We start from the raw sequence: 12010 nt of genomic DNA on the forward strand, positions 1-12010 counted from the left end.
AGATGTACGTTAACGCCAGCGCGGTACGGCTCAGAAGCCTGCCCTGGATTAGCCCACATCTTAGGTCGTATTTACTGAACCTTTATTTCTCCATTCCTGCAAACCCCTGATACTGAGAGGCGTGGTGGGATCCTGTCTGAGAGAGGATGTGGCACATCTGCGTACGCTGGTTTCTATGTGAGAGATAGTGGGGGTGATGGTGGCACCATTGTAAGGGCAGGGACATGATAGGACCTGCCAATCTTGGGCAGATCCATCAAGGATGATCTGCTGTTTGCTATTCTCCCAATTCTGCGTATACAAAATCGTGTCCTTGCACCGAGATTTAACACCGAAAGGGTCTAAGACCTGTTATACCAGGCTCTGCTATTCAACGGCTACCAATTTCTGCCATCAACAACATCTAGTCACGTCAAATGAATAATAAAACCTCAAATAGATAACCTCTTACAATGCAACTTAATTAATTTAATCTATTTATTTTAAGCTAATAACTACTTGCACTTCTATAGGTCTTTATGGAAAAAAATATAACTGCTACTGGTCCAGATACTGCCTCATACACAATCTGCCAAAAGGGGCAAAATGAGCAAATACAAAAAGGGTGAGTAGTATCACAGTGTGGTCTATAAAAAGTACAATAAGATCAAAAACAGAAGCTATTTCTTCAATTGCGGCACTTAATGCACACACTCGTCCCTCCTCTCCCTTTACTCATCCACCCACTACAGTTTTTGGGCTGCCCTGTAAAGACTGACAGCTATACTACACATAGCTGTCCTACTGAACACATCCCCCTGACGCCGCACTTTCTTCTCGGGAAGGGCGGATGGATGGATGGATGCGTGCTGCAGCAGGAAATGCCATTGCGCCCTTGGCTGGAGCTTTCCTCCGCATCCACCTTCATGTGATAATCTTCATAGAGCCGCTGTATAAAGCTGCTCCGCCCACTATTACGCGTCAAAGCCGCAGGAGGGCTCGTCACCGTCATCACACTATTGCCCTTACAAGTCTGTCAGGAATCAAATGTGAGAGGCGAGTTCTGATTGGCCGGTGGTTGAGACGGTGCCCGCTTTACATGTGGTTACTAGCAGCACTGACTGACACGTTGCGAGACCAAAATAGGGGTAATTTCAGAAGAGAAAATTGCAAATATGATGCATACTTACTTTCCAAGTCGAAATTATTCGTGTCATAGGAATAATTCCTGTCAGGGATAATTTCGACTTGGAAGCCCACTGCTGTATTTAGTACATTATACTGTATGTTTTCCTAGCCTTGGAAGCTGGCGGAGATAAAAGATCCCCCAAAGAAATAACTGTGTCCTGTGTGGTACCTAATTCCATAGGCTACACAGTTTGGGTACCAGGAGTGGGGTTTATGGAGGCGCGGTGGGGCAGTGGTTAGCGTGGTCACGTCACAGCAAGAAGGTCCCGGGTTTGAGCCCCGGGCTAGTCCAACCTTGGGGGTCATCCCAGGTCGTCCTCTGTGTGGAGTTTGCATGTTCTCCCCGTGTCTGCGTGGGTTTCCTCCGGGTGCTCCGGTTTCCTCCCACAGTCCAAAGACGTGTAGGTCAGGTGACTCGGCCGTACTAAATTGTCCCTAGGTGTGAATGTGTGTGTGGTCCCGGTGATGGCCTTGCGGCCACCCAGTGACTACTTGGATAGGCTCCAGCATCCCATGACCCTACATAGGACTTACTTTCCAAGGTGTTTTTTTTTTTAACCATGAGCCTTTAAAGCTTATATATTTAAGAAAAGAAGTGGACGCTTTAGGTTAGAGTGGGATTGATGCATTTACAGAGCTGAGGGAATCTTAATTTAAAATGGCCAATTAAAACGAGAAAAAAAGAAAAAAAAGAAAAAAAAAGCGGAGGAAGGCATCCATCCATTATGCTAATTTCACAACACACAACTTGGAGAGTTGTGTGTTGTGAAATTATACGGCAGCAGTCTCACAGCAAATGATGCAATTATTACGAAGCTTTATATTTTCCCGCTCCCCTGGCTATGCATTATAGATATACGCGGACATATAGATGAACCCTCGATACGAACGCGTACACATTTGATCATGTGACGTTGATCCGGCAACTGTGATTGGTCTAAAGACTTCCACTTAGCACATCGCCGTTTTTCCATCCTAACGTGGATCTGATTTGCTTTGCAAACGCTTCCTGATGTTAAATAAACCATACTGATGTTTCACACCTCACTGGCTGCATAATTCATCGCTGGGGAAAACAGTACAAGCGTCACGTTTGATCCACAGGAAGTGTATGAGGAGCTGTTGATGAACGAGGAATTCGGTTCGACTGGAAACCAAGAGCTGGAGGTCAAAGGAGCAAGTTACAAATGATTTAGACAAAAAGGGTAATCAGGAGACGGCTGGATGTTGACAGTGTTGTGCTGCTCTGCGGGGATAGCACACACAGAGAGGATGAAACAATTAAATTCGCTGCTTTCTGCCTGAGCACGCTCTGTGGCTGAGTAATAACCCCTCCCTAGCACAAGCCTAAATGGCAGACATATTATATGTCAGGATGCCAGGTAATTCTCTCAGTACTCATTTTAGCCTCTTTTGAGAGAGGTTCTGCAGGCTTCTGATAGCCAGAAAAGCACTCAGTGTACATGCACGCTCACACACACACACACACACACACACACACACACAAACACACACACACACACACACACACATGCAAGCAACCACATGCATGCTTATGACTCCACCTAGAGCTCTGTGTTCAGGGCAGGGACCATCACACCAGTACAATCAATGTTGCTGTAAAACCAAACTTGCAACCCTGATTTTTATGTTCTGACTGATTCCTTTTTCTTTTCTTTTTTTTTGTTTTTGATTTTCTCCTCCCCTTTTTCTCCCCAGTCGTTTCCAGCCAATTGTTGGGCGGCACGGCGGCGCAGTGGTTAGTGCGGTCACCTCACAGCAAGAAGGTCCTGGGTTCGAGCCCCGGGGTAGTCCAATGTTGGGGGTCGTCCCGGTTCATCCTCTGTGTGGAGTTTGCATGTTCTACCCGTGTCTGCGTGGGTTTCTTCCGGGGGCTCCGGTTTTCTCCCACAGTCCAAAGACATGTAGGTCAGGTGAACCGGCCATGCTAAGTTGTCCCTAGGTGTGAATGTGTGTGAGAGTCGGCCCCATCATGACCTGGCAGCCTGTCCAGGGTGTCTCCCCGCCTGCCCCCCAGTGACTGCTGGGATAGGCTCCAGCATCCCCACGACCCTGAGAGCAGGATAAGCGGTTTGGATAATTGAAGGATGGATTTCTCTAGCCAATTAAAATTACCCCACTCTTCCGAGGCACCCCGGTTGCTGCTCCACCCCCTTTGCTGATCCGGGGAGGGCTGCAGACTACTACATGCCTCCTCCAATACATGTGCAGTCACCAGCCGCTTCTTTTCACCTGACAGTGAGGAGTTTCACCAGGGGACGTAGCGCATGGGAAGATCACGCTATTCCCCCTCCTCCCCCCCAACAGACACCCCCGACCAACCAGAGGAGGCACTAGCGCAGCGACCAGGACACGTACCCACACCCAGCTTCCCACCTGCAGACACGGCCAACTATGTCTGTAGGGACGCTTGACCAAGCCGAAGGTAACACGGGGATTCGAACTGCCGATCCCCGTGTAGGTAGACAACAGAATAGGCCGCCACGCCACCTGGACACTCCGATTCCTTTTTTTCCAACACTAGTCACTCCTAGTTTAGCAATAGTGTGGAGCTCTGAGAAGCCGTGTGAGCAGCGGGGGTCCAGGACTGAGTGTTGGTTAACAGGAGATACCCGGTCAGTGGCCTGAAGACCCGGGCAGCATCATTCCTAGCTGCACTGCTCAGTCTTGCAACACATTTCCAGTAAATGTTATGATAAAGTATTCAAGTTTTAAGGTGAGAAAATATTATAGTGTAGAAGAGAAAACAGTGTATTCTAACTGGCCAAAAAAGAGAATCAAATGAGGACTTAATCTGAATCCTTTTAGAGGAAAAAACAAAATAAGCTCTTTACCTACTGGCAGAGTGGAAGTAGGACATACGAGCATTTTATCTTGTGTATTTGCTGTTTTCGTTTCCTATTCTTTGGTTATTCATAATCATCGTTTCTTTATGTTTTTTTTTTATTCTAAAACCTAAATCTGGCCAGGGTTTAACGGAGCATATCAGGGCTGGGCCATCACGTAATCCCTACACAGGAACATCCCTTCTTTTCATGCGTGTTTGTGTGCATGTGTGTGCTATGTTTATTTGGCTGTGTGCAATCTTTGTGTGCAAAAATAATCTGTGTGTGTGTGTCTGTTTTGTTGTGTGCACTACAAAGACAACTATTAAATGCCTATCATGGCATATGGCATTGAATCCAAAAATCTTACTTTTCTTGCAGTGTGTTATTGTGCCAGCCGAGAGAGAGAGCGAGAGAGAGAGAGAGAGAGAGAGAGAGAGAGAGAGAGAGAGAGAGAGAGAGAGAGAGAGAGAGAGAGAGAGAGAGCGAGATGAAGACAAAACGTGCGTGCGTATAGGTTTATCTCGTTCCCGTCTCATCCGTTTTAATGCAGAGTGAAGGAGGGAGTGATGCCATTAGACCAGGAAACAAGAGACGAGTGCAAAAAGGAGCACAGGAGGCACAGCCAACAGAGACCAGCTGCACTGACACATCCAAGCCCCGCTCGGTGGTGGAAGCCTAAACTTAGTGCTGCTCGACGGAAGGTCTCTTGAGTCTCGTTAGGAGTGTGTGGGCCCAGAGACAGACAGAACAGAGATGTTTACCCCTGTAATGGTGTCTGCAGAGGAGTGGAATCTGACCAAAGGGACATACTTTTGACAGTAAAACCAAAGATCAGTTTCTCCTTCTTTGCCATCTTCAGCTCGTTCTAATACCTCTGGAGGGGCCATGTAATTAATGACATTTTAATGTGAGTCCAAAAGTATGGCTAGATTTGAATTCTAGCTGCGAGGGATAAGAGGGGTTCAAATGGGAAATGAGTCGGCAAAGTTTATACAACATCTCCATCTGGACAGATCTCAGCCGAGCACAACGGGCCACAGGAGAGCCGAAAGGCTCTCTATCTAATATGATACATACAACGCCTCAAATCAAAAGTGAACTACACTGATGAGCCAAAACATTATGACCACCTGCCTAATATGATGTTGGTCCTTGTGTGCCACCAAAATAGCAATGACCCATCGAGGCATGGACTCTGCAAGACCCCTGAAGGTGTCCCATGGTATCTGGCACCAAAACATTAGCTGCAGATCCTTCAAGTCCTGTAAGTTGTGAGTCGGAGCCACTGTGGATTGGACTTGTCGGTCCAGCACATACAACAGATGCTCAATTATATTGAGATCTGGAGAATCTGGATGCCAGGGCAACAACTTGAACCCTTCATCATGTTCCTCAAACCATTCCTGGACAATGTGTGCAGTGTGGCAGGATGCATTATCCTGCTGAAAGAGGACACTGCCATCAAGGAATACCATTGCCATGAAGGGGTGTACCTGGTTTGCAACAGTGTTTAGGTAGGTGGCACATGTGAAATTGACGTCCACATGACTGGCCGGACCCAGGGTTTCCCAGCACAACATTGCCCAGAGCACCACACTCCCTCCACTGGCTTGTCATCTTCCCATAGTGCATCCTGGTGCCATCACTTCCCCAGGTAAACAGCGCACACATACATGGCCATCCACATGATCCAAAAGAAAACAGGACTCATTGGACCAGGCGACCTTCTTTCACTGCTCCAAGGTCCAGTTCCAATGCTCGAGTGCCCATTGTAGGTGCTTTCGACAGTGGACAGGGGTCATTATGGTAACTCTGACTGGTCTGCAGCTACACAGCTCCATACACAGCAGGGTGCAATGCATTGTGCTGTAACACATTCCTCCCGTAACCATCATTAAGATTTTATGTGACTTGTACCAGAGTAGAACTTCTGTTGGTTCAGACCAGACAGGATAGCCTTTGTTGCCCTTGTGCATCGATGAGCCTTGGGTGCCCAACATCCTGTCGCTGGTTTGTGGCTCGTCCCTCCTTGGACCACTGTTGGAAGGTACTCACCACTGCTGACTAGGAGCACCTCACAAGCCTTGCTGATTCAGAGATGCTCTGACCCAGTCGTCTCACCATAACAATTTGGCCCTTGTCAAAGTCACTCGGGTCTCTAGTCCTGCCCATTTCTCCTGCATCCAACTAGTAAGCAAACAATGGGCAGCACGGTGGCCCAGTGGTTAGCACTTTTGCCTCACAGCAAGAAGGTCCTGGGTTCGAACCCCATGTCATCCTATGTCCTTTCTGTGTGGAGTTTGCATGTTCTCCCTGTGTCTGCGTGGGTTTCCTCCGGGCACTCTTGGTTTCCTCCCACCATCAAAAAAAGACATGCATGTTAGGGTTAATACTCCTGTCTGTGCCCCTGACCAAGGCAATAGAAAGAAATAACTGGAGTTGGTCCCCGGGTGCTGCACGGTGGCTGCCCACTGCTGCTAGCTACACAGCTAGGATGAGTTAAATGCAGAAAATACATTTCATTTTTATGTGTACAAAATGACTAATAAAGAGTATTCTACTCTTCTATTCTAATCAACCCAAAGCTTGATATGTGACCTTGTTTGGAGATGATCAACGTTATTCGGTTGACCCGTGAGTGGTCATAATGTTTTGGCTCATCAGTGTATGTACGCATGGATAAAGGAAAATCATCAGAGTTTACTTTTACAAGTAGCTGTAGTCCATGCTAAATAAAACACAGTTACCAAGAACAGATGTATATAAAATGTCCTAGCTGGAGTGAAAACAAGAGAAAGGGAAAAAAATGAAGTGTTTGATTAGATTCTAATGAGCTGTTTCATTATCCGGGAGACTGAGATCACTATCGCCTATATTGACAAAGGCAGGATTTAGCCCACAATGGAGAATAAGCAGAGCTTATGCCAAACAAAAGCATTAATGAGTCATTAAAATGCATTGCCTATTCTAGGGACACAAATTCCTCTGCATAGAGCCTCGGCAGTCTGGATAACCACTAATCAATATGACAATTAGTAGTGATGAACCAACGTCGATCCGAGTTATGAGAAGCTTAGAAATTTGTCCTGCCTGAGGATATTTACAAGGACATGTTGGTATTTTGCATCCTTGAATGGTTGCTAACATTTATCACCCCACAGTGTTCTGAGTTCTCTGCATGTACGCACATCCATTGATGGGGTCATTTACTGGTACAATGGTTGGTTCAATAGATTGTCTCATTACCAAAAGTTCACTGGTTTGATCCCTACCACCAGCTACGTGCCCTACCAAAATGTCCGTAAGCAAGGTGACAAAACCGAGCATGAAAACCCTCAATATTTGTCCATCTTTTTGTTTTGATCTGTGTGCACTTTTGTGTTTGATTCTGTGTTGTGTCTGTGTGTGTATTGGGTTGGCTCCTTTGTCCCCACTACAGTTACGACTATGTTGATGTAACACACAACCACATTTACATCCCTGCTCAATCAATCAGCAATCAACCATCAACAAGTTGGGTATCTGGGTAGCGTAGCGGTCTATTCTGTTGCGTACCGACAAGGGGATCGCCAGTTCAAATCCCCGTGTTACCTCCAGCTTGGTCGGGTGTCCCTACAGACACAATTGGCCGTGTCTGTGGGTGGGAAGACGGATGTGGGTATGTGTCCTGGTCGCTGCACTAGCGCCTCCTCTGGTCAGTCAGGGCGCCTGTTCAGGGAGGAGGGGGAACTGGGGGGAATAGCATGATCCTCCCATGTGCTACATCCCCCTGGTGAAACTCCTCACTGTCAGGTGAAAAGAAGCAGCTGGTGACTCCACATGTATCGGAGGAGGCATGTGGTAGTCTGCAGCCCTCCCCGGATTGGCAGGGGGTGGAGCAGTGACCAGGTCTGCTCAGAGAGCGGGCTGATTGGCCAGGTACAATTGGGGCGAAAAAGAGGGGAAACCCACCCCCCAAAAAAATCAACACATTGTTGAGATTGAAGGTGTGCGTGTCTGCAAACATTTGCAAGCCACGGTCACCCAGATACCAATTCTGTCTTGCTTTGCAGAGACATTTACATATCCCGTAATTAAGTTGCTCTGTGTAGGAACTTAATCTATAACTTAAGCAGTCGACAGAAGATGAAAAGACCTTAACAGTGTGACGGGTTAGGCAGGGTGTCGGATGGGCTGTGTAGTCTGCATGCAAAACGTTTTAGCCGACCCTCTTGTGCAGATCGAATGAACCCTAAATTATCCGGTAAACCAGTACCAGGGTGAGATGGAGGACGCACCCTAACAGGAAATACAAAAAAAAAAAAATTCCCGTTTCACTCAGAGAGTGGAGTGTGGTAGACAGGTGCTTGGTAGCATACAGGAATAATAATAATACAAACGAAGGGGGTGAAAAAAGTAGAAAGGATTTTGAAGTGGCAGAAAGGAGCTGTGTCGCAGCCCGGTAGGGAGGCTGAGATAGTGGATTGGCTTCCTGATCCCACTGGGCTCAAGTCCTCATCTGCCCTGCTGGATGTAAATGTCACCTCCACCAAGCTCACTCATTAAAGCTGCACAACTGGATCCCTGCCAACACTTGGACTGGTATTAAAAGAGAACCCTATTCAGGTCTCCAGTATCAGCACAGCTGACTACACCCATGTGACCATTAGAGCGATATCGTGTCAAACAGACTTCTTGTTGCTAGCCAGAGGACAGTGTTGAAAATACTATTACATAGGTCAAACGAGCGACTGGCACACACACCGCCAGTGTTGTGGTTTGGTTTCCTACTGGGTTCTATGTAGCTCTTTGTGCTCAAAAAGGATAGCAAATGCATTAAGTATTAAGCAAATGCATGAAGTTTGCAAACATAGAGATTTAATTATGGGAACATAGGACTTCCACAGTGCTCTTCGACAGTCACTGCATGGGCCTATAAGGCTTTATATCTAAGGATGCAGCAGATTTGATCCGGAGCCATGAAGAAACTACAGCCATCTCAGTTTGATGAGCAGGGCCTATTCATCACCGCCCATATTGACTTCAGGTCATGTTGGAGTTCTCTGCTCCAACAAACAAAGAATGAACTACCTGTCAATAAATCAATCTCATGTAACATTCATGTACACCTCAGCTGATGTTTTACCTTCTGCTCCCCTACACAGAGCATGGCATCTTCCAACCTCGGGCAGACACATAACGGCTGAGATTAGAAGGAAACTTTTGTGGGTAGAAATTTGACCCAAAACAGGTCAGGCCAATCGGTCAGTCTAAAGAATGCAGAAGAGATAGTAATATAGCTAAGGTTGGGAGTTTGGCTTGCAAAGCAGAAAAAAAATGGATATTAGCATAATAACAACTAGTGATAGTGACAACAATGAAATTGGCGTCACTGAGATCTCGGAAATGCAAATGTAATCACAAGGCCAGCGGAAAAGCTTAGCATGGCGCGAGTTAAAAGGACAAATCTGTGAAAGTCAAACGCTCCAACCAATCAAAGTTACTTTCTGTGCTTCATTCGTCCAGTACCGCGGAGAGAGACAAAGACCGTTTTCAGCACCACGGAGAGAGGGGGGGGAGAGAGAGAGAGAGAGAGAGAGAGAGAGAGAGAGAGAGAGAGAGAGAGAGAGAGAGAGAGAGACTTCACAACAGCACCACGGGCTCATACAATTTGAATCGTTAACTTTGTAGTGTAAACCAAGTGCACCAAATGGCCGAGGAGCTATCATTATAAGGATACGCGGTTTGGATAATGGATGGGTGGATGGGTGGATGGGTATCATTACCATGAGGGACCAAAGTGGCCTTTGCTGAATGGGACTTTATTTCTGATCGATATTTACTCGTTTAATGTTCAGGAACATTGCACATAGAATGGTTTGTTTGGATGGCAATTTGATACAGGCGGTTTAAACATATAGCATGGTTGTAGCCAAGGGGGAATCGGGTGGGTCTCACACCTACCTACAATAAAAATCAAAGGCCCAAAGGCTTTATCAATGAAACCAATCAGCAATTACTTTAGGAGCAAATAAAGCTCATAGCCACAACCATGTTTGTATTCATATTCATCATTTGGTGATCCTTGTGCTAAATTACAGTTTTTAGAAAACTATAAAATGCAGTCAACGAAAGCTAAATCAGTTCTTCTGGACACGTTTATGAGCACATCTACAGGCCAGCGGCCACTCTTTCAAGGATGAGGATGTGCACATCCTTGATAGGGAGGAACGCTGGTCTGAACAGGGGAATCAAAGAGGCCATCTCTGTGAAGAGGAAACGACTGTCCCTGAACCAAGGGGGGAGGGGGGGGCTAAGAGTACATCTGTCGCCATCTTACAATGCTGTGATTGCAACTATTCCCCAACCCTCTGTGAATGGTACACATGGCCATTGTAACTCTAGTTAATGCTCACGCCCATACGTGCATATGAAACTGATCGTTGGTTTCAGTTGTTATGCAGCTGTATTGTTTATAAGGGTGGGGATACCCGCAGCCAGTTGAGACCGAGGTGGTCACTTTGGATGAGTGATGAAACATGTCTGTCAATAAACGTCGTGTCCAGACAAACTGATTCAACTTTCTTTGATTTTCTTACCTGGATTATTGAGAATGCATAAAAAAATATAGAGTAGTGTCTTTGCAGCCATAGTAGGTCAATGGCCCGGTTGCATAAGGTATCCTGTGCTCGGAATAAAAAGCTCCACTTTATGGGACCAATGACCCCCACCGCTGTGTAGGATGTAGGGTGGATTTGTGCTGACTCGGAATATACGTTGTGAGCAGCCTTATAGGAAGCTCAAACTGCCGTTATTAATTCTATACACTCTCACCACACGGGCAGGTGGGGCTGAATTTCACCTGACATCCGCCGTAACGAGTCAGACCAGAGCCCGCCTCTCATCTCGGATTGGTTTAGAAAATACGCGACGCGACGCGTCATTTACTGACAGGCAGACAAGCCAACCAACTGAGGCCATGACGCGCACAACTTCAACAACTTTGGTCTGGCACTGAGCCCGCTGTGTGTGTGTGTGTATATATATATATATATATATATATATATTAAAGAGGGTGTTTTTCTTTGAATTTAGGTGACGGGGCAGTTTGAAGGGGGGTGGGGGTGTATTGGTGTAAGTTTTGTTGGGTGTAAATCTTACATCCTCGTCCTCGCACTGCCGTCGCTGCTGGTGTGGCGGTCCCCGGGGTAACGGGTCTTGGCTCCTCGCTGCGTTTTCCTCCTCCGCGCCTCGGCCGAGCAGCCGGTTCGCCTCGGGCGGCTTGGGGAATGACGTGTTCGTGTTGATCTTGCCGGTAAATCTCTGATACAACGAAGCCATTGCGACTCAACTTGCTATTAAAACGCTTTTCTTTTTTGTTTTCTTTCTTAAACCACTCGGGTGGCCGCAATTGGCGACTCCTGACTAGACTGGCGCTTGAAAGCGGCGCATCAGTAACGTGCCGGGAAAAAGAAGCCCCCCCACCACCACCACCACCGATACACTAACCTTGATCGATCAAAATGGCTGCACTGGGTTGCTAATAACGATAAGATGTTCCAGCTCAGGTGAGAGGAGGGAGAACCGACGTCCCGGCAGGCAACAAAAAAAAAAAAACAACAACAAAAAACGCCACAAGCCTGCCTTTGAATTCACAGCACGTAGTTTATCAACTCCCTGCTCCGACGGGACCGGTTTCATCCGTCTCTCCGATGCGACCCCGAGTTTTCCCCAACTTGATACGGAATTTGTGTAAAACGGCCTGGCTCATAAGTTACAACGACAAGGCTGCAAGCAGCGATCGTTATCCGGAGCTGAAAGATAAAGAGACCCCACTCTGCCTCCCCCCCTCTCCCTCCCTCTCTCTCTCTCTCTCTCTCTCTCCCCTGAGACTGACCGCAGAGATTATCAGTCTTTTCCACACGAGTGAACCGGGACATCTAATAATATGTCTTACTGCTGCAACAGATAAACATAAAGAGGATTATAGCCAAAACTCGTCCCGACTTTGCAGA

General features: G+C 46.9%; 1 protein-coding gene across 2 annotated transcripts in view; it reads right to left on the reverse strand.

Annotated features, from left to right (window-relative positions):
• dpp6a (dipeptidyl-peptidase 6a) overlaps positions 1-11336 on the reverse strand; it is a 189526-nt gene extending 178190 nt beyond the window's left edge. Inside the window, exon 1 of one of the 2 annotated variants that reach the window (XM_056299078.1) lies at positions 11185-11336. In XM_056299078.1, the coding sequence (XP_056155053.1) occupies positions 11185-11336 (152 nt within the window). Of the gene's footprint in view, positions 1-11156 lie in introns of both variants that reach the window. The other variant, XM_056299077.1, reaches the window with a different exon arrangement.
• Positions 11337-12010: the final 674 nt, after the last annotated feature.

The sequence above is a fragment of the Lampris incognitus genome, chromosome 19 (genome assembly GCF_029633865.1).
Source record: "Lampris incognitus isolate fLamInc1 chromosome 19, fLamInc1.hap2, whole genome shotgun sequence".
Classification (NCBI taxonomy): Eukaryota; Metazoa; Chordata; class Actinopteri; order Lampriformes; family Lampridae; genus Lampris; species Lampris incognitus.